The 23,459-nt window shown below is 44.4% G+C and overlaps 2 protein-coding genes across 9 annotated transcripts in view; both read left to right on the forward strand.

Moving 5' to 3' along the window:
* SMARCD3 (SWI/SNF related BAF chromatin remodeling complex subunit D3) overlaps positions 1-23,459 on the forward strand; it is a 268,276-nt gene that overhangs the window by 62,632 nt on the left and 182,185 nt on the right. The window lies entirely within an intron of this gene.
* Positions 759-23,018, forward strand: LOC142071243 (zinc finger and SCAN domain-containing protein 32-like). The gene is made up of 3 exons (XM_075126141.1): positions 759-1,173; positions 21,407-21,805; positions 22,386-23,018. Exons 1-3 carry the CDS (start codon positions 1,117-1,119, stop codon positions 22,401-22,403), a joined length of 474 nt encoding a protein of 157 aa, XP_074982242.1. The 5' UTR covers positions 759-1,116; the 3' UTR covers positions 22,404-23,018.

Here is a 23,459-nt window from a genome sequence, read left to right on the forward strand (position 1 = left end):
TGATGAGGTTCAATAAGGATAAGTGCAGGGTCCTGCACTTAGGACGGAAGAACCCAATGCACAGCTACAGACTAGGGACCGAATGGCTAGGCAGCAGTTCTGCGGAAAAGGACCTAGGGGTGACAGTGGACGAGAAGCTGGATATGAGTCAGCAGTGTGCCCTTGTTGCCAAGAAGGCCAATGGCATTTTGGGATGTATAAGTAGGGGCATAGCGAGCAGATCGAGGGACGTGATCGTTCCCCTCTATTCGACATTCGTGAGGCCTCATCTGGAGTACTGTGTCCAGTTTTGGCCCCACACACTACAAGAAGGATGTGGATAAATTGGAGAGAGTCCAGCGAAGGGCAACAAAAATGATTAGGGGTCTGGAACACATGAGTTATGAGGAGAGGCTGAGGGAGCTGGGATTGTTTAGCCTGCAGAAGAGAAGAATGAGGGGGCATTTGATAGCTGCTTTCAACTACCTGAAAGGGGGTTCCAAAGAGGATGGCTCTAGACTGTTCTCAATGGTATCAGATGACAGAACGAGGAGTAATGGTCTCAAGCTGCAGTGGGGGAGGTTTAGATTGGATATTAGGAAAAACTTTTTCACTAAGAGGGTGGTGAAACACTGGAATGCGTTACCTAGGGAGGTGGTAGAATCTCCTTCCTTAGAGGTTTTTAAGGTCAGGCTTGACAAAGCCCTGGCTGGGATGATTTAACTGGGAATTGGTCCTGCTTCGAGCAGGGGGTTGGACTAGATGACCTTCTGGGGTCCCTTCCAACCCTTATATTCTATGATTCTATGATTTGTGATAGAAGGGGCACAATGGACTCATTTCTATGCAGAGCATCTGGTGCAACCACCAGCAGTGAGTCTGATGTAGTTATGAACAAAAAACAAGAATGTGGGGAACGCGTTTGCTAATATGATAAAGCTTGACTTGAGTATGGCATTACCTGTGTTTTTGTCAAGAATGAAGAAAGGAGAAAATGTCTGCTGTCACACAGTGTTATCTAGGGAAAGTATGAAGCCTAGTAAACTTAAATGACACTTGGAAACCCTTCACAAGGAATACAGAGAAAAAACAAGGTCATTTTTCCGGTGCTTGAAAGAAGAATTTTTGCCTCAACAAATGCAATTCAAGAGAGCCATTTCTGTCTCTGACCAAGTTCAAAAGACATCATTTGAGGTAAGTTACTGTATTGCACAGGCCAAGAAGCGTCACACCAATTGCAGAGATTTTTGATTTTGCCTTTTGGCAACAGTATGTTGAAGGTAATGTGTGTGGAAACTGAGGCAAACAAACTCAAAGCCATGAGACTCTCCAACCACTCAGTGAAGTGAAGGAAGGAGGCAATAGCTGCAGATCAGGAAAACGCGCTGGTGAAGCTTTTGAAAAACACAGATGCTTTGGCTCTTCAAGTTAATATGAGTACTTAAGGTCGTTATGAATGTTTCTTGGCTTTTGTGCTGTATATGTGGGAGCATGCAATTCTCAGACATTCTGTTCTCATAGAATCATAGAATCATAGAATATAAGGGTTGGAAGGGACCCCAGAAGGTCATCTAGTCCAACCCCCTGCTCGAAGCAGGACCAATTCCCAGTTAAATCATTAAATCATTCTGTCTATCTCTTCCTGGACATTAGATGGTATAAGGAATATTCAATGTGCTACATGTAAGACAAAAATACCCCATGTGATTGCAGGGTGGGCTTTTGCACAGATAGAGTTCAGTCTATCCCAGGCTACAAGGCAGGTCTGTGCATCTTGGTAAAGAAAGTTGCTGTCTGCTGTGTGGACTCACTGCAAGATTCACAGAAAGCAACTGTCATATAAAGCTTTGAGTCAAGAGCTAGGTGAAGTCTTGCAGCAGGTCTTATCCATTGTGAACTACATCAAGACTCAGCCTCTTCACACATGTCTGTTTGCAAAACAGGGTGAAATTTTGGGGTGCAATCATGATGCATTGTTGTTCTGGAGTGACATAGTTAAGCTAAACTATGCTAACTGTGAAGAGGCAAAGGCAAACAAGACTAAAGGGATACTTTTAAATTGGTCTCCATGCATCTGGAGAAGTGTTTTTTTACCCACGAAAGCTTATGCCCAAATAAATCTGTTAGTCTTCAAGGTGCCATTGGACTCCTTGTTGTTTTTGCAGATACAGACTAACACGGCTACCCCTGATGCTTTTAAATTTTTAGAACTTTGCAAGGGAAAATCCAAAAATTGTACAAGGAGCATAAATCATATAGAACATTACCAAGTACTTGCTACTTATAATAATAAAAAAAAGGTTACCAACACATTAACCTTTACAAACTTGTACACACTACTCTTCCTTTCTCTGTGCAGTTAATACCAAATGCATTGTTGTTAACAAGAACAAAGAGATTACTCCACAATATAAAGTGTCACTTCAGAGAAGAATCAACTTTTCCTGTCCTTGGCTGTACATAAGAACGTTAAGATGAACTGTCAGGCTGGAGAGAGGTTACGAGTGGAGTTCCTCAGGGATTAGTCTTGGGACCAGTCTTACCTAACATTTTTATTACTTTGGCACAAAAAGTGGGAGTGGGCTAATAAAATTGCGGGATGACATAAAGTTGGGAGGTATGGCCAATACAGAGGAGGACCGGAATATCATACAAGAAGATCTGGATGACTTTGTAAACTGGAGTAATAGAAATGGGATGAAATATAATAGTGCAAAGTCATGCATGTAGGGTCTAACAAAGAATTTTTTGCTATAAACTGGGGACATCTCAGTTGGAAGTAACAGAGGAGGATCAAAACTTGAGTGTATTGGTTGATCACAGGATGATTATGAGCTGCCAATGTGATGTGGCTATGAAAAAGGCTAATGCGGTCCTAAGATACATCAGTAAAGTGTTGGTACCATTAGACCTCATCTGGAACACTGTGTGCAATTCTGGGGACCATCGCTGCCCATCCCGAGTAATCGCCATTGATGGACCTATCCTCTATGAATTTATCTAGTTCTTTTTTGAACCTGTTATAGGCTTGGTCTTCACAACATCCTCTAGCAAAGAGTTGTACAGGTTGACTTTTTGAATAACTTAGAGGAGAGGAAAGTGATCAGGAGCAGTCAGCATGGTTTCACCAAGGGCAAGTCATGCCTGACTAACCTAATTGCCTTCTATGATGAGATAACTGGCTCTGTGGATGAGGGGAAAGCAGTGGACGTGTTATTCCTTGACTTTAGCAAAGCTTTTGATACGGTCTCCCACAGTATTCTTGCCAGCAAGTTAAAGTAGTATTGGCTGGATGAATGGACTATAAGGTGGATAGAAAGCTAGATCATCAGGTTCAACGGGTAGTGATCAATGGCTCCATGTCTAGTTGGCAGCTGGTCTCAAGCAGAGTACCCGAAGGGTTGGTCCTGGGGCCGTTTTTGTTCAATATCTTCATTAATGATCTGGACGATGGCGTGGATTGCACCCTCAGCAAGTTTGCAGATGACACTAAACTGGGAGGAGAGATAGATACGCTGGAGGGTAGGGATAGGATACAGAGGGCCCTAGACAAATTAGAGGATTGGGCCAAAAGAAATCTGACGAGGTTCAACAAGGACAAGTGCAGAGTCCTCCACTTAGGACTGGAAGAATCCCATGCACTGCTACAGACTAGGGACCTAATGGCTAGGCAGCAGTTCTGCAGAAAAGGACCTAGGGGTTACAGTGGATGAGAAGCTGGATAGTCAATAGTGTGCCCTTGTTGCCAAGAAGGCTAACGACATTTTGGGCTGTATAAGTAGGGGCATAGCGAGCAGATCGAGGGATGTGATCATTCCCCTCTATTCGGCATTGCTGAAGCCTCATCTGGACTACTGTGTCCAGTTTTGGGCCCCACAATGCAAGAGCATGTGGAGAGATTGGAAAGAGTCCAGCGGAGGGCAACAAAAATGATTAGGAGGCTGGAGCACATGATTTATGAGGAGAGGCTGAGGGAACTGGGATTATTTAGTCTGCAGAAGAGAAGAATGAGGGGGGATTTGACAGCTGCTTTCAACTACCTGAAAGGGGGTTCCAAAGAGGATGGATCTAGACTGTTCTCAGTGGTACCAGATGACAGAACAAGGAGTAATGGTCTCAAGTTGTAGTGGGGGAGGTTTAGATTGGATATTAGGAAAAACTTTTTCACTCGGAGGGTGGTGAAACACTGGAATGGGTTACCTGGGAAGGTGGTGGAATCTCCTTCCTTAGAGGTTTTTAAGATCAGGCTTGACGTAGCCCTGGCTGGGATGATTTAGTTGGGGATAAGTCCTGCTTTGAGCAGGGGGTTACTAGATAACCTCCTGAGGTCCCTTCCAACCTTGATATTCTATGATTCTAAGAAATACTTCCTTTTGTTTGTTTTAAACCTGCTGCCTATTAATTTCATTTGGTGACCCCTAGTTCTTGTGTTATGAGAACGCGTAAATAACTTTTCCTTATTTACTCTCTCCACACCAGTCATGACTTTATAGAACTCTATCATATCCTCCCTTAGCCGTTTCTGTTCCAAGATGAAAATTCCCAATCTTATTAATCTCTCCTCATGCAGAAGTTGTTTCATACCTCTAATAATTTTTATTGCTGTTTTCTGAACCTTTTTCAATTCCAAAATATCTTTTTTGAGATGGGGCACATCTGCACGCAGTATTCAAGATATGGGCATACCATGAATTTATACAGAGGCAATGTGATATCTTCTGTCTTCTTATCTATTCCTTTCCTAATGATTCCCAACATTCTGTTTGCTTTTTTGACTTCCACTGCACATTGAGTGGATGTTTTCAGAGAATTATCCACAATGACTCCAAAAATTCTCTATTGAGTGGTAACAACTAATTTAGATCCCATCATTCCATATGTATAGTTGGGATTATGTGTTCCCATGTGCATTACTTTGCATTTACTAACATTGAGTTTCATCTGCTATTTTGTTGCCCAGTCACCCAGTTTTGAGAGGTCCCTTTGTAGCTCTTTGCAGTCTGTTTTGGACTTGACTTTATTAAGTAATTTTATATCATCTACAAATTTTGCCACCTCACTGTTTACACCTTTTTCCAGATAATTTATGAATGGGTTGAACAGCACTCGTCCCAGAACAGATTCTTGGGGTGGGGGTGTGGTGTGTGTCCCACTGTGTACTTCTCTCCACTGTGAAAACCGACCTTTTATTCCTACCCTTGGTTTCCTATCTTTTAACCAGTTACTGATCCAAGAGAAGACCTTCCCTCTCATCCTATGACTGCTTACTTTGCTTAAGAGTCTTTGGTGGGGGACCTTTTCAAAGGCTTTCTGAAAGTCCAAGTACACTATATCCGCTGGATCACTCTTGTCCACATATTTGTTGACTCCCTCAAAGAATTCTAAGAGACTGGTGAGGCATGATATCCATTTACAAAAGCCATGTTGACTTTTCCCCAACAAATCGTATTCATCTATATTTCTGATAATTCTGTCCTTTACTATAGTTTCAGCCAGTTTGCCTGGTACTGAAGTTAGATTTACCAACCTGTAAGCAAAGAAAAACCCGTGACTGGCCTGTGCCAGCTGAGTTGGGCATATGGGGCTTGGGCTGTGGGGCTGTTTCATTGCTGTGTAGATTTCTGGGCTCAGTCTGGCGCCTGGGCTCTGGGAGGCTTCCACCCTGCAGTGTCCTAGAGTCTGGGCTCGAGCCCGAGCCCAAAAGTCTACACAGCAATGAAACAGCCCTGCAGACTGAGCCATATGAGCCCGAGTCAGCTAGCATGGGTCAGTCGCAGGTTTTTCTTTGCTGTGTAGACGTACCCTAATTGCTGGGATTGCCTCTGGAGCCCTTTTTAAAACTTGGCGTCACATTCGCTACCCTCCAGGCATCTGATACAGAAGCTGATTTAAATGATAAGTTACAAACCACACTTAATAGTTCTGCAATTTCACATTTGAGTTCCTTCAGAACTCGTAGGTTCCATTTGATCCTGGTGACTTATTACTGTGTAATTTATCAGTTTGTTCCGAAGTCTTCTCTAGTGACACCTCAATCAGGAATAGTTCCTCAGATTTGTCACCTAAAAAGAATGGCTCAGGTGTGGGACTCTTCCTCACATCCTTGGCAGTGAAGACTGATGCAAAGAATTCTTTTAGCTTCTCCACAATGGCCTTATCTTCCTCGAGTGCTCCTTTAGCACCTTGATTGTCCAGTGGCCCTGCTGATTGTTTGGCCCGCTTCTTACTTCTGATGTATTTAAATTTTTTTTTGCTGTTTGTTTTTGAGTGTTTTGCTAGTTGCTCTTCAAATTCTTTTTTTGCCCTGCCTAATTATACTTTTACACTTGCCTTGCCAGAATGCTGCTAGGCAGCAGTTCTGTGGAAAAGGACCTAGGGATGACAGTGGACGAGAAGCTGGATATGAGTCAACAGTGTGCCCTTGTTGCCAAGAAGGCCAATGGCATTTTGGGATGTATAAGTAGGGGCATAGCCAGCAGATCGAGGGATGTGATCGTTCCCCTCTATTCAACCTTGGTGAGGCCTCATCTGGAGTACTGTATCCAGTTTTGGGCCCCACACTACAAGAAGGTTGTGGATAAATTGGAGAGAGTCCAGCGAAGGGCAACAAAAATGATTAGGGGTCTGGAACACATGACTTATGAGGAGAGGCTGAGGGAACTGGGATTGTTTAGTCTGCAGAAGAGAAGAATGAGGGGGGATTTGATAGCTGCTTTCAACTACCTGAAAGGGGGTTCCAAAGAGGATGGATCTAGACTGTTCTCAGTGGTAGAAGATGACAGGACAAGGAGTAATGGTCTCAAGTTGCAGTGGGGGAGGTTTAGGTTGGAGATTAGGAAAAACTTTTTCACTAGGAGGGTGGTGAAACACTGAAATGCTTTACCTAGGGAGGTGGTAGAATCTCCTTCTTTAGAAGTTTTTAAGGTCAGGCTTGACAAAGCTCTGGCTGGGATGATTAAATTGGGGATTGGCCCTGCTTTGAGCAGGGGGTTGAACTAGGTGACCTCCTGAGGTCCCTTCCAACCCTGATATTCTATGATTCTATGAATTTATGCTCTTTTCTATTTTCCTCAATAGGATTTGAGTTTCAGTTTTTAAAGGATGCCTTTTTGCCTCTAACTGCTTCTTTTACTTTATTGTTTAGCCATGGTGGCAATTTTATGGTCCTCTTACTATGTTTTTAATTTGGGGTAAACATTTAATCTGAGTCTCTATTATGATGTTTTTTAAAAGTTTTCATGCAGCTTGCAGGCATTTCACTTTTGTGACTGTACCTTTTTAATTTCTGTTTAAGTACCTTCCTCATTTTTGTGTAGTCCTCTTTCTGAAGTTAAATGCTACCGTGGTCAGCTACTCTGGTGTGTCGTCCTTCCCCCCCACCCCACCTCCCAGGATGTTAAATTTAATTATATTATTGTTGCTATTACCAAGTGGTTCAGCTATATTCATCTCTTGGGACCAGGTTCTGTGCTCCACTTAGGACTAAATCAAGAATTACCTCCTCTCTTGTGGTTCCAGGACTCGCTGCTCCAAGAAGCAGTAACTTATGGTGTCAAGAAACTTTATATATGTATCCTGTCCTGAAGTGACACTTGTCCAGTCAGTACGGGGATAGTCAAAATCTCCCATTATTATTGAATTTTCTATTTTTATAACCTTTGTAATCTCCCAGAGCATTTCATGATTACCATCACCATCCTGGTCAGGTGGTCGGTAATATATCCCTACTGCTATATTCTTCTTATTCAAGCATGGAAATTCTGTCCAGAGAGATTCTGTGGCAGAGTTTGATTAATTTAAGATTTTTCTATGTTTAACTCTATGCTCTCTTTCACATATAGTGCCACTCCTCTAGCAGCACAATTTACTCTGTCATTCCTATATATTCTGTACCCTGCTATTACCACGGCCCATTAAGTATCATCATTTCACCAAGTTTCTGTGATCCCTATTATAGCAATATTTTCGTTTAATACCAGGCACTCACGTTCACCCATCTTAGTATTTAGACTGCTAGCATTTGTATACATACGCTATAAAACTTGTCACTTCTTAGCTGTCTGCCTTCATGTGACGTAAGTAAGGCCCCATGGGTCTAGAACTCAGGCCTGCAATGCTACCAAGCAGTTAATCTGCAGGCTGCCACACAGTGGCAGCTCTAACTAACCTGTGTTCCACTTCCCATGACCTGCTGTGGACACAGACCAGGGCAAGTTCTACCTCAGGGTTTGGCAGGCAGCAGCCCCAAGGCTCCTGATTTGCTCCCTGTCCTATATAAACCCAAAGGGTGTTCCAGGAAGGGTCTAAGCAACAACATGGATCTTCTGTAGTGGCCATGACCGTGCTCTTGAACTCCTGGCTTGACCTCAGCTTGTTTTGGATATCACCTCCTGATTCGGACTCTGAAACCTGACTTGCACTCTGATCCTCAGTATTGTCCCTGGCCTGGAACTGGCTATGAACTCTTTGGCTACTCCTCACCTCAGTTTGCCCCTGATTTGACACTTGGTGCTGGCTGCTCTTTTGGGGATCCTGAGAATGTAATTGAATGGAACTCGTTTTCATTTGACTGTTTCTCTTCAGCTCCCACCTTTACTTATCAAATTCCATTCTCTCCTCCTTCCTAGGATATAAGGAATCCCCATTAATTGATCCTCCCCAAGGGATGTCTCTGTCTGAACCATGTGCTTCTTCACACCTGTCGGCTTTCCCCCATCCCTTAGTTTAAAAACTCCTCTATAAATTTTTTTGATTTTACATGCCAGCAATCTGGTTCCATTTTAGTTTAGGTGGAGCCTAAAGATTCCCAGTTCCTAATAAATCTAGCCCGCTCCTTCCTACACAATTGTCTCATCCTTGCATTGCGTCTCTACATTTCTACCTGTCTAACTGGCCCTGTGCATGGAACTTGAAGCATTTCAGATAATGCTACGACGGAGGTACTGCACTTCAAGCGCTTACCTAGCAGCCTAAATTTGGCTTCCAAGGCTCTCTCCTAGCTTTTCATATGTCATTGGTAACTATATGTACCATGACCACCAGCTCCTCCCCAGCACTACACATAAGCCTGTCTAGATGTCTCGAAAGATTTGCAACCTTTGCCTCTGGCAGACAATCCACCATGCAGGTCTCCCCGTCCTCAAGAATCCAGCTATCAATATTTCTAATGATCGATTCAGCTGCTACTATTACTTGTCTCTTCCTAATACTTGGGATTCCCTCCTCCAGAGAAGTACCTCGGTGCAAGAGGACACCATGACATCATCTGGAAGGAGGATCCCAACTATGGGATCATTTCCCTCCATTCCAGCTTGATGTTCTCCTTCCCCAAGACCTTCATCCCCCCACAACTGCACAGAGGCTGTCAGACTGGGGGTGGGACCACTCTACTGTGTCCTGGAAAGTCTCATCTATGTACGTGTGTGTCTCTTAGCTCTTCTGGTTCTGACATCCTGGTCTCCAGAGCCTGTACTTGGTCTCTGAGGGCCAGGAGCTCCTTGCACCGAATGCACACAGACACCACCTGGCCACAGCGCAGGTAATCATACATGCTGGATTCAGTGCAATAAACTGGATAGCCCCCATTCTACTGCTGGATTTCTGCCTCCATTCTCTGTACTCGTGCAGCTTTTTTGGTTGGGTTTTGTTTGTTGATCTTTTTCCCCCCACGGGTGGGGGAGTTTATTGCTCTAAGTTTAGAGAATGTTAATCAGGTGTATCTAACACTCCCACACTGTTTCTAAACTCCCTCACAAAACTCCTGTCAGCTGCTCCTGTTCGCTAGTTCCTCTGGTTGCTTAGGAGCTGGCTTTTTAAACCTCTGTTCTCCCTGTATGTCCATCTCCATTCTTGCTGTCCTGTCCGGCTTGGAAGTGCTCCTTAGATTCAGCGTTCCTGTGGCTGTACCTCTTTTCACTGAGTATATCCACAAGTGGGGTTTCTTCACCCAGTGGGCCCTCACTTGTCCATCAGACACCTTTTTACTGTATTTCTTCAATAGATGTTCAAACAGTCATTCTCTCTGTTCGTATACTGTGTGGGAGGGTTTCTCGTTTACAGTTTTCAGGATTTGTTTTAATCTAACACATCTTTTTGATCAATTCACTTTTTCACCAATTATATTTCCTTTTAGTTTTTTTCTTGATTCTCTCTCTCCCGTATGTCTGTAGATTTTATTTCTCTCTACTTCCCTTCTCTAATAGTGTATGTTCACGTACCCAGCTCTAGCTTTTTCTGCTTCTCCTGACCTGAAACCTTTTCTAGTTTCCTTCCTTCCTTCCTCCTCCTCACTTCCCAGTCTCCTACTTTTATTCTCCTCCTACCCTAGCTCCAGTTCATCTGCTATCTCGGCATCTAAGTTCTTCTCCTTCCCTCTTTCTCGAACAGCTTTTTTTCCAACTGCCCCCTTCCAGCAGATTCCAAGCCTCCTCCCCAGCTCGAGCTGCCTCTCGTTGGCTATCTCTCCTCCCAAGAAAGCATTTTATGATGCTGCATCACAGCTGCAACAGGTGCTAGTTCCAGGGCCAGGGTTACTACAGTTCCACGCTGAAGCTTGTTGACTCTCAAGAGGAAAAGTACTGGGATAATTTTTTTGAGCTGAGAGACAAGTTGCGTGCCTATGCAATGTTCTGCAAAAAGAGTGAATTTGTTGATTTTCTTTCAGAGGAACAGCCGTGTTAGTCTGTATTCGCAAAAAGAAAAGGAGTACTTGTGGCACCTTAGAGACTAACCAATTTATTTGAGCATGAGCTTTCGTGAGCTACAGCTCACTTCATCAGATGTTTACCGTGGAAACTGCAGCAGACTTTATATACATACAGAGAATATGAAACAATACCTCCTCCCACCCCACTGTCCTGCTGGTAATAGCTTATCTAAAGTGATCAACAGGTGGGCCATTTCCAGCACAAATCCAGGTTTTCTCACCCTCCACCCCCCACACAAATTCACTCTCCTGCTGGTGCTAGCCCATCCAAAGTGACAACTCTTTGCATAATCAAGTCGGGCTATTTCCTGCATAGATCAAGGTTTTCTCACATCCCCCCACCCCCATACACACACAAACTCACTCTCCTGCTGGTAATAGCTCATCTAAACTGACCACTCTCCAAGTTTAAATCCAAGTTAAACCAGAACATCTGGGGGGGGGGGGGTAGGAAAAAACAAGAAGAAACAGGCTACCTTGCATAATGACTTAGCCACTCCCAGTCTCTATTTAAGCCTAAATTAATAGTATCCAATTTGCAAATGAACTCCAATTCAGCAGTTTCTCGCTGGAGTCTGGATTTGAAGTTTTTTTGTTTTAAGATAGCGACCTTCATGTCTGTGATTGCGTGACCAGAGAGATTGAAGTGTTCTCCAACTGGTTTATGAATGTTATAATTCTTGACATCTGATTTGTGTCCATTTATTCTTTTACGTAGAGACTGTCCAGTTTGACCAATGTACATGGCAGAGGGGCATTGCTGGCACATGATGGCATATATCACATTGGTGGATGTGCAGGTGAACGAGCCTCTGATAGTGTGGCTGATGTTATTAGGCCCTGTGATGGTGTCCCCTGAATAGATATGTGGGCACAATTGGCAACGGGCTTTGTTGCAAGGATAAGTTCCTGGGTTAGTGGTTCTGTTGTGTGGTATGTGGTTGTTGGTGAGTATTTGCTTCAGGTTGCGGGGCTGTCTGTAGGCAAGGACTGGCCTGTCTCCCAAGACTTGTGAGAGTGTTGGGTCATCCTTTAGGATAGGTTGTAGATCCTTAATAATGCGTTGGAGGGGTTTTAGTTGGGGGCTGAAGGTGACCGCTAGTGGCGTTCTGTTATTTTCTTTGTTAGGCCTGTCCTGTAGTAGGTAACTTCTGGGAACTCTTCTGGCTCTATCAATCTGTTTCTTTACTTCTGCAGGTGGGTATTGTAGTTGTAAGAAAGCTTGACAGAGATCTTGTAGGTGTTTGTCTCTGTCTGAGGGGTTGGAGCAAATGCGGTTGTATCGCAGAGCTTGGCTGTAGACGATGGATCGTGTGGTGTGGTCAGGGTGAAATTTTCAGGTTGATTTTCTGTGACCAAAGGAAGATGTCCCTATGTCAAAGACATATTTGGGAACTGAGTGGATTTAATACACCCACATCCTTCACAGAATTCATGAAGAAATTTGTGTTCTGGAAGAATAATCTCTTGAAGACAAACTATGACTGCTTCCCGCAGATTTGCAACTTCCTGGCTAATAAGGAAATTATTCAGCCTCCCATACAGTGATGGCTGAGCATCTTAGTCGGCTGGAGGTACAGTTTGCATCCTTTTTCCCGACTTGAGATGACAAAATATGACTGGGTGCAAAACCCCTTTCAGTGCAAGCTTGATGCTATGGGTTTGCCAGCAGCTGAAATCAAACAGCTCATCAACATTTTCTGCAATTGATTCTTGCAAGGAACATATGACCAACTTTCTTGACAGTGAACCAGAACTCCAGAAGAGAATGAATGTCCTGCACACTCAGTGCATGCATTGAAACTGATTGTGCCATTCGCAAGCACATATTTGTGTGAAGCTGGATTCAGTGCACTTGTATCCATCAATTCTCAATATTGCTCTACCACTGATGTCACCTCGAAGATTAGATGTGCGATTTCTACCATTGTACGATTGCTGCTGGACTTCAAGAAACTTTGTCACAACATTGTGTCACAGTACATTGCATTAAATAATGTACTGAATGTGTAATTACTTGCTTTGTTGCTGTCTGGGGTCACAGGAATCGGTTTGTTTTAAAATGAGCTCACACAGGCAAAAAGTTTGGGAACCTGTGCTTTAGATGGATGGCTATTGGTATGCAAAGGAGTCCTGAATTCATTCTTCAGGTTTCCCTAAGGAAGTACAGTCCACTGCTGAAGATTTTCTCTTTGAGGAGGTCTACTTGTTCAGGCAAAAAACTGATGAGTCATTGCACTCATTAATGACAGGTTTCAGAGTAGCAGCCGTGTTAGTCTGTATTCGCAAAAAGAAAAGGAGGACTTGTGGCATTAGAGACTAACCAATTTATGTGAGCGTAAGCTTTCATGAGCTACAGCTCACTTCATTGGATGCACTCATTAAAGGACTCAAGGGCAACCCCCTCTGTTCCCTGGATATATATACCCCATCACCCAAAAGGAAATACGCAAAGCTACCTTATAAGGATCGACCAACATAGAATCATAGAATATCAGGGTTGGAAGAGACCCCAGAAGGTCATCTAGTCCAACCCCCTGCTTGAAGCAGGACCAATTCCCAGTTAAATCATCCCAGCCAGGGCTTTGTCAAGCCTGACCTTAAAAACCTCTAAGGAAGGAGATTCTACCACCTCCCTAGGTAACGCATTCCAGTGTTTCACCACCCTCTTAGTGAAAAAGTTTTTCCTAATATCCAATCTAAACCTCCCCCACTGCAACTTGAGACCATTACTCCTCGTTCTGTCATCTGCTACCATTGAGAACAGTCTAGAGCCATCCTCTTTGGAACCCCCTTTCAGGTAGTTGAAAGCAGCTATCAAATCCCCTCTCATTCTTCTCTTCTGCAGGCTAAACAATCCCAGCTCCCTCAGCCTCTCCTCATAAGTCATGTGTTCCAGACCCCTAATCATTTTTGTTGCCCTTCGCTGGACTCTCTCCAATTTATCCACATCCTTCTTGTAGTGTGGGGCCCAAAACTGGACACAGTACTCCAGATGAGGCATCACAGGTATTTTTTCACCAAAGAGGGTGTGAATCACCACGAAAGAGTCAGTGGATACAGGGGAACAAGCATAGTGCTTTTTTCCAGCCACAACTGCCCATCAAGAAGTACTTTCAACAGGATCTTCGAGAGCTGCAAACCCACCCAAGTGCCAGGTCCTCCAGGCTCCAAGATTCATTTTGGTGGCCACCTAGCTCAATTTTCCCATATATAGCAGAAGATAAAAATGGAAAAATGGGTTCTCCATACTGTCCATCTTGGTTACACCATAAAGTTACCTGTCCCTTTTCAGGGACCACTCTCAAGAGATGATTCTCCTACAGAAGATATGGCGACTTACTTCTGGGGAGCTATAGAGCTAGTACCACCTCAACGTCGGGGAAAGGGATTATATTCCAAATATTTCCTAATACCCAAGAAGAAAGGAGGATGAAGACAGATATTAGACTCCAGCTCCGCAGTGTCTTTATCCAAAAACTAAGATTCAGGATGGTAACACTCTCCCCAAACAGAAATGAATGGTTCACAGCTCTCAATGTAAAAGTTGCCTGTTTTCATGTGGACATCCCCTGAGGTTTCTGAGGTTCACGGTAGATGTGAACTACTGTCAGTACAGGGTGCTTCCTTTTGGACTGGCAGCGGCGGCCAGTGTATTTACAAAGGTGCCTTCCATAGTGGCAGCTCACTTCTGATGCAACCATTTCCATACCTAGACAAGTGGCTTCTGACAAGAATGTCTTGTTGGGAAGTAGTGATATCACTCTCATATCCCTTCAATCTTCTAACATCACTAGGAATCTGCCTGAATGTAGAATAGTCCATTTTAGCTCCAACACAGATCATAGAATTAATTGCAGGAACTCTAGTCTCAACCATGGCCAGAGCTTACCTCCTTATGGACAGATTTCTGTGAACATCCTGATCAGTCATGTCAGAAATAGCCCACAAACATTGGTTTGATCATGCCTCTTCCTCCTGGGTCACATGGCATTTTGCACGTATGTGACACTGTTCATGAGGTTCTGACTTGGCTGTCTACAGGCCTGGCTTTGAATGGTATATGTGCCAAGCAGGCACATTATGCCTCCCAGGGTACAAGACTCTCTAGCTTGGTGGCAGGGCAGAGAACAGTTATGCATAGGAGTTCCTTTTGTTCTGCCACCTCCTCAGAAGATACTAATTAAAGATGCCTCCCTTGTAGGTTGGGCTAAATAAATTACCATTTGAACCACTAGTGACATGTTCACTTTCCCATTTATCTATGAAGGTCATCCTCTTGGTGGCCATCACTTCGGCTAGAAGGGTAGGCAAATTTGGGGCCATTCTGGCCAATCCACCATACTCTGTATTCCATAAGGATAAGGTTTCACTGAGACTACACCCTAAATTTGTTCCCAAAGTAATCTCAGACTTCCACCTGAATCAGACTATACACTTACCTGTGTTTTTTTCCCCTAAGTCTCATACCATCAGTGAGGATCAGAGACTCCATTTACTGGATGTATGTTGGCCATTGATGTTCAGAAAACAATGCCCGTAGGAGGTCACCTAGGCTGTTCGTGGCCTGAGTTGAACATATGAAGGGACAAGCATTATCATCACAAACAGTAGCCATGTGGATTTTGGGCTGTATCTTGCTCTGTGACCAGTTATCTGATGCGCCTCCACATCCTAAATGTGAGTCAGCAATGCGATGCTTTTGTAAAAAAAGCAAATGCAATTTTAGATTGCATTAACAGAGGCATAGCATGCAAGTCATGGGAGGTGATAATACCACTCTGCTTAGCTCTGGTTAGGTCTCAGCAGGAGTACTGTGTCCAATTTTGTCACCAGTGTATAGAAAGGATGTAGAGAAACTGAAAAGGATCCATAGGTGAGCAACAAAGATGATTAAAGAGATGGAATGCAAGCTATATTACCAAAGGCTGAAGGAACTGGGTATAGTTAGTTTGGAAAAGAGGAGATTAAGGGGGGACATGATAGCAATCTTCAGATACTTGAAAGGCTGCCATAAAAAAGATGGAGAAAAGTTGTTCTCTCTGGCCACAGGGGGTAGGACAAGAGGCAATGGGTTCATACTACAGCATAGCAGATTTAGATTAAATCTCAGGAAAAACTTCCTAACTGAAAGAACAGTAGGGCAATGGAACAGAGTGCCTAGGGAGGTTGTGGAAACTCCTTCACTGGAGGTTTTCAAAAGGAGGCTGGATAGCCATCTGTCTTGGATAGTTTAGACACACAAAATCCTGCTTCTTGGCAGGTGGGAGGTAGATTTAGGTGACCCTTACGGTCTCTTCTAACCCTATGATTCTGTAATCTTGTAAATATGGCCTACCTTCTTTGGTCCTAGATGTATACATTTGCGTTTAGCCATATTAAAATTGTTTGTTTATACCCAGCTTACCAAGTGATCCAGATCACTCTCTATAAGTGACCTGTCCTCTTCATTATTTACCACTCTCCCAATTTTTGTGTCATCTGCACACTTTTATCAGTGATATTTTGTTTTCTTTCATGTCATTGATAAAAATGTTAAATAGCGTAGGGCCAAGAATCAATCCATACATGACCTCACTAGAAATACACTTGCCTTTATCAAACTTGTAATCTAATTAAAAAAGGTATCAGGTTAGTTTGACAGGATCTATTTTCTCATGACTCATGTTGATTGGCGCTGATTATATTATTCCCCTGTAATTTTTTTATTGAGTACCATATCAGCCACTCCATTGGCTGACAGGCCTATAATTACCTGGGTCATCCTGTTTACCTTTTAAAAATATTAGCACAGCATTAGCTTTCTTCCAATCTTCTGGAGCTTCCCCAGTGTTCCAAGACTTATTGAAAAGCAACATTAATGGTCAGCTCCTTTGCCAGCTCTTTTGAAACTCTTGGTTGCAAGTTATCTGGACCTGCTGATTTCAAAATGTCTGATTTTAACAGCTGTTGTTTAACATCCTCCTGAGATATTATTGGAATGGAAAGTGTGTCATCATCATCTGGTATGACTATATCATCTGTTTTTCCCCAAATACGGAACAGAAATATTTACTGAATATTTCTGTTGCTATGACCCTAACTATGATCTTTGATTTTTAGGTAGTAGTAACCATGTTTACTGTGCAAGTATATTCAGTAAAGTATATTAATCTTGGTTAGGTCAAGACTGTTTGTCTGTGTGTGGTTCCTAGGAGCTGAATATATGTATTGTGACTCGTATTTTGTAGTGGTACCCCAAACTTTTTGGTTCAAGGAGAAAAAGTCTATCCTGAAGAGCTTGCAGTCTAAGAAGGCACACATCATGTAGGGAGAGTTTATTGTAAAGTATCGACTATCCAGTTCTACTTGTACATAATTACTTTGCTAATTCCCTATGGCAAAAGGAGGTCGTGGAGGGATTTGAAGGTGGCAAAGATAGAAGGCTTGCAGATCAGCAGAGAGCGGTGCATTCCAAGTGTAAGTGGCAATGTGGAAAAAGGTGAAAAGATAGTTGGAGGAGAAAGGAGCAAGACTGGCAGCACTGACAGAACAGCGGGGAGATATGATAAGAAACAAGAGCAGAAAGGACAAGAAGCTTGAACTTGGTGCAGTGGATGAATTCAAAGGTCCTGGGGAGGTGACATAGTCAGAGTGCCTGACTCTGAAGACTCTCAGCAGCAGTGTTTTGTTGTAATTGCACTGCTGGGAGGTAATGTGGGTGTGAGGGAGGTTGGAGAGGAAGAAGTCACAATGATCAAGACAGGAGATGATGAGAACTTCCATTGTGAGGATAGAGAGAAATGGAGTTTTGAAGGAAGGAGGGGCAACATTAGGATGTAGCCTGGATGGACAAGGGAGAGCCAGAGTCAAAGCTGACTTACAGGTTATGGGCCTGGAGTAATAGGGAGAAAATGGTGGTATTGTCAATGGAGATTTGCAGTAGTGGGGAGGGTTTGGAAGAAAGACCAGAGTTCAGTTTGGGCCACATTAAATTTAATCTTATGGTGAGACACTCCCAGAGAGACATTAGAGAGACAGGGGCCTTATGAAGGACAGGATGGACAAAGACAGAATGGGTGTAAAGAGGTAGATCTATGATTTATTTGTGTACAGATGGTAATTGAAGCTATGTGAGTAAATTAATAGAGAGAAAGGAGGAGGGGACATTATAGGGGGACTTGACAGCAACCACTGTATTAGCATGTCTAATACTTTTTATTATAAAAAATTCTTGTTACCTTTTATTGAGAAACATGAACACTTGCAGCAGGTTTTTGAGATACGGCAAGGGGAAAATCCTGTAGCTGGAGAATTGCTTTTTCTTTCTCCCATTTAGCTGAGGTACAAACTGTTGAAAAATCACCATTTCTCTTCTCTCACTTGTGTTCCTCAAGAAAATTCTGTCAGCACCAAAATAACTTGCCAAGCAAAATGAGGCCTTATTCTCAACTTGATGGCATTTCTCTGTTTGTTAGTAATGCACTAACTTTTGAACAGTGCATCTGATCAATTTTAAAATTTCAGGGAATATTCTAGGGATCAATGGCTAGAACCCTGTTGATTTTGGTGAAAATTGGAAAAGCTGAAAGGGAAAAATGGGGACATGGAGCCCCTGGGATCTGGTTAGCAGCAGCTTCAAAACTGTCTAGATCACTACATGCATCCAATGAAGTGAGATGGAGCTCACGAAGGCTTATGCTGAAATAAATTTGTTAGTCTCTAAAGTGCCACAAGTCCTCCTTTTCTTTTTGTAGATCAAAGAACTGGTTGGTGGCAGCCATTAACACCTTCCAGCATAAGAATACCTCACACCCCCACCTCCCCAGTTTTGCTGATCCTTCTAATACAGTGGAAAAATATTGACACCCTGAATAAGTTCTCTCCCAGGCAGAAAGAAAAATAAGAATGTGTGTGTTGGGGGGAGAGCTTGGTATTCGAGGCATGGTAGAATGGGGTACACAGAGCCACTGGCATAGTGGAGAAGGTGGAGTAACGGGTATAGGAGAATGTGGGGCACATGGAGCTCCTGCCATAGTGGTGAAGAGGTGATCCCTTGGCGTGTGGAGGGAGAGTGGGGGACATGAGGGACACAGAGCCCCTGGCTTGTGGTACGTGGGAGGGGGGAGGCATACAGAGCCCCAGGCATGGGAGGAATGGGGTGGCACAAAGCTCCTGGCATGAAGGAGGAGAGTGGGCGTTGCAAGGAGTCCCTGAAACAGAGGGGAATGGGAAGGGAATCTTTGTAGGGGGGGGCATAGAAGAATGCATGGAGCCCTTGGTACATGCAATGCACTCAGCCTACAGAAACAATGAAGTATATGACCCTCTTGTAATTCAACACAAACATTCTAAAGAGCTGTGGCCACATTGCTGCTGCAGGAGTACATCCTGCACTAGGAATGCCTGGGAGCTGGTGGCGCAATTAGAGCAGCAGGAGTGGGGAAGAGAGCTGGGCTGGGCCAGGTGCTCTCTTTCTCTCGTTCGCGCGCTCTCTCACGTGGCCTTTCTGCTAGGGGCATGACATGGAGTAATGCTCAATGCTCAAACCCCTGAGCTATCCCTCCCTCCAAGTACATGGAGCATTGGATGGGACTAAGTAGACCTGTTCTATTCCCAGCTTTGCCAGTGGCCTGCGGAGTGATCTTAAGTAAGTCACTTCAGCTATGGCTACACTGGCACTTTACAGCGCTGCAACTTTCTCGCTCAGGGGTGTGAAAAAACACCCCCCTGAGCGCAGCAAGTTACAGCGCTGTAAAGCTCCAGTGTAAACAGTGTCCTAAGCTGTCAAGGTTCCTTCCCCACTCTGAACGCTAGGGTACAGATGTGGGGACCTGCATGAAAACCTCCTAAGATTACTTTTACCAGCTTAGGTTAAAACTTCCCCAAGGTACAAACTATTTTACCCTTTGCCCGTGGACTTTCGCTGCCACCACCAAACGTCTAACACCGGTATTATTATTATTAGGAAAGAGTTCGTTTGGAAATGTCTTTCCCCCCAAAAATCCTCCCAAATCTTACCCCCTTTTTTCTGGGGAAGGTTTGATAAAAATCCTCACCAATTTGCGTAGGTAACCACAGACCCAAACCCTTGGATCTTAAGAACAATGAAAAAAGCATTCAGGTTCTTAAAAGAAGAATTTTAATAGAAGAAAAGTTAAAAGAATCACCTCTGTAAAATCGGGATGGTAAATACCTTACAGGGTAATTAAATTCAAAACATCTAGGCAAAAACCTTAAGTTACAAAAAGACACAAAAACAGGAATATCCACTCCATTCAGCCCAGCTTATTTTCTCAGCCATTTAAACAAACAGAATCTAACGCATATCTAGCTAGATTACTTACTAAGTTCTAAGACTCCATTCCTGTTCTGTCCCTGGCAAAAGCATCACACAGACAGACTCAGACCCTTTGTTTTTCCCCCCCTCCAGCTTTGAAAGTATCTTGTCTCCTCATTGGTCATTGTGGTCAGGTGCCAGCGAGGTTATCCTAGCTTCTTAACTCTTTACAGGTGAAAGGGTTTTTCCTCTGGCCAGGAGGGATTTTAAAGGTGTTTACCCTTCCCTTTGTATTTATGACATGAGCTAATCCCCTCGTGGAGGTGGAGTACCAGGAGCGCTGGGAGAGCTCTCTCCCAGCACTGGCGCGCGACCATACTCACACTTCAAAGCGCTGCTGCGGGAGTGCTCCCGCAGCAGCGCTTTGAAGTTTCAAGTGTAGCCATACCCTAAGTTTCTCTGTGTCTTCATTTCCCCATCTATAAAATGGAGATAATGAAACTGACCTTCTCTGTAATGCGCTTTGAGACCTTCTGATGAAAAGAACTAGGTTTTATTATATGATCATATACTATTTTTTCCCTGGGATGCCTGCCTCATTCACTGCATAGGTTGGATGCACATGAGGCAGATTTATGGTTACGCTGGCAACAGTAGATCTGATAAATGACTGCTTCTTGACACAGCAAGTCCTGGAACCCACAAGTAGAGAGGCAATCCTTGATTTAGTCCTAAGTGGAGCTCAGGATCTGGTCCAAGAGGTGAATATAGCTGAACTACTCAGTAATAGTAACCCTTGTGAGGGGGAAAACACAAAGAAGCCCATCACAGTAGCATTTAACTTCAGAAAGGAGAACTACACAAAAAATGAAGAAGCTACAGTAGAACCTCAGAATTACGAACACCTCAGGAATGGAGGTTGTTCGTAACTCTGCCCTGGTCTACACTAGGAGTTGAGGTCGAATTTAGCAGCGTTAAGTTGATTTAATCCTGCACCCGTCCGCAGGATGAAGCCCTTTTTTTCGACTTAAAGGGCTCTTAAAATCGATTTCCATACTCCACCCCCGACAAGGGGATTAGCGCTTAAATCAGCCTTGCCAGGTCGAATTTGGGGTACTGTGGACGCAATTAGATGGTATTGGCCTCTGGGAGCTATCCCAGAGTGCTCCATTGTGACAGCTCTGGACAGCACTCTCAACTCAGATGCACTGGCCAGATAGACAGGAAAAGGCCTGCGAACTTTTGAATTTCAATTCCTGTTTGGCCACCGTGGCAAGCTGCAGGTGACCATGCAGAGCTTATCAGCAGAGGTGACCATGATGGAGTCCCAGAATTGCAAAAGAGCTCCAGCATGGACCAAACGGGAGGTACGGGATCTGATCGCTGTATGGGGAGAGGAATCCATGCTATCAGAACTCCGTTCCAGTTTTCGAAATGCCAAAACATTTGTCAAAATCTCCCAGGGCATGAAGGACAGAGGCCGTAACAGGGACCCGAACCAGTGCCACGTGAAACTTAAGGAGCTGAGGCAAGCCTACCAGAAAACCAGAGAGGTGAACGGCCACTCCAGGTCAGAGCCCCAAACATGCCGCTTCTATGATGAGCTGCATGCCATTTTAGGGGGTTCAGCCACCACTACCCCAGCTGTGTTGTTTGACTCCTTCAATGGAGATGGAGCCAACATGGAAGCAGGGTTTGGGGACGAGGAAGAAGATGATGATGAGGTTGTAGATAGCTCACAGCAAGCAAGCGGAGAAACCGGTTTTCCCGACAGCCAGGAACTGTCCTGGACCTGGAGCCAGTACCCCCTGAACCCACCCAAGGCTGCCTCCCGGACCCGCCAGGAGGAGAAGGGACCTCTGGTGAGTGTACCTTTTAAAATACTATACATGGTTTAAAAGCAAGCATGTTTAATGATTAATTTGCCCTGGCATTCGTGGCTCTCCTGGGTATACTCCCAAAGCCTTTGCAAAAGGTTTCTGGGGAAGGCAGCCTTATTGCGTCCTCCATGGTAGGATGCTTTACCACTCCAGGCCAGTAGCACGTACTCGGGAATCATTGTAGAACAAAGTATTGCAGTGTATGTTTGCTGGCGTTCAAACAACATCCGTTCTTTATCTCTCTGTGTTATCCTCAGGAGAGTGATATCATTCATGGTCACCTGGTTGAAATAGGGTGCTTTTCTTAAGGGGACACTCAGAGGTGCCCGTTCCTGCTGGGCTGTTTGCCTGTGGCTGAACAGAAATGTTCCCCGCAGTTATCCACGGGGAGGGTGGAGGGGCTAGCCACGCGCTGGGGGGAGGCAAAATGCTACCTTGTAACGAAAGCACGTGTGCTATGTATGTAATGTTAACAGCAAGGTGTACTGTGAAAGAGTGTACCCATTGTTCTATAAAATGTGTCTTTTTAAAATACCACTGTCCCTTTTTTTTTCTCCACCAGCTGCATGTGTTTCAATGATCACAGGATTGTCTCCTTCCCAGAAGCTAGCGAAGATTAGAAGGCGAAAAAAACGCACTCGTGATGAAATGTTCTCTGAGCTCATGCTGCCCTCCCACACTGACAGAGCACAGACGAATGCATGGAGGTAGACAATGTCAGAGTGCAGGAAAGCACAAAATGACCGGGAGGAGAGGTGGTGGGCTGAAAGGTGACGGCAGCGTGATGAGAGGAGGCAGGATTCAATGCTGAGGCTGCTGGAGGATCAAACCAATATGCTCCAGCGTATAGTTGAGCTGCAGGAAAGGCAGCTGGAGCACAGACCGCTGCTACAGCCCCCGTGTAACCAACCACCCTCCTCCCCAAGTTCCATAGCCTCCTCGCCCAGACGCCAAGAATGCGGTGCGGGGGCCTCCGGCCACTCAGCCACTCCACCACAGAGGATTGCCCAAGCAACAGAAGGCTGGCATTCAATAAGTTTTAAAATTGTAAACTTTTAAAGTGCTGTGTGGCCTTGTCCTTCCCTCCTCCACCACCTCTCCTGGTGCTTCTCTCCTCCACCACCCCTCCTGGGCTACCTTGGTAGTTATCCCCCTATTTTTGTGATGAATGAATAAAGAATGCATGAATGTGAAACCACAATGACTTTATTGCCTCTGCAAGTGGTGATCGAAGGGAGGTGGGAAGGGTGGTTAGCTTACAGGGAAGTAGAGTGAATCAAGGGGCGGGGGGTTTCATCAAGAAGAAACAAACAGAACTTTCACACCGTAGCCTGTCCAGTCATGAAACTGGTTTTCAAAGCTTCTCTGATGCGCACCGCGCCCTCCTGTGCTCTTCTAACCGCCCTGGTGTCTGGCTGTGCGAAACCAGCAGCCAGGCGATTCGCCTCAACCTCCCACCCCGCCATAAACTTCTCCCCCTTACTCTCACAGATATTGTGGAGCGCACAGCAAGCAGTAATAACAGTGGGAATATTGGTTTCACTGAGGTCTAACCGAGTCAGTAAACTGCACCAGCGCGCTTTTAAACATCCAAATGCACATTCTACCACCATTCTGCACTTGCTCAGCCTGTAGT

This window comes from Caretta caretta, chromosome 2, assembly GCF_965140235.1.
Source record: "Caretta caretta isolate rCarCar2 chromosome 2, rCarCar1.hap1, whole genome shotgun sequence".
Taxonomy (NCBI): Eukaryota; Metazoa; Chordata; order Testudines; family Cheloniidae; genus Caretta; species Caretta caretta.

Bases quoted from the DNA above. Each gene is read 5' to 3' on its own strand.
- LOC142071243 (XM_075126141.1), top strand. From the start codon at position 1,117: ATGCAATTCAAGAGAGCCATTTCTGTCTCTGACCAAGTTCAAAAGACA. The intron at 1,174-21,406 runs GTAAGTTACTGT...AAAATCTCCCAG, and splicing joins TTCAAAAGACATCATTTGAG to GGCATGAAGGACAGAGGCCG.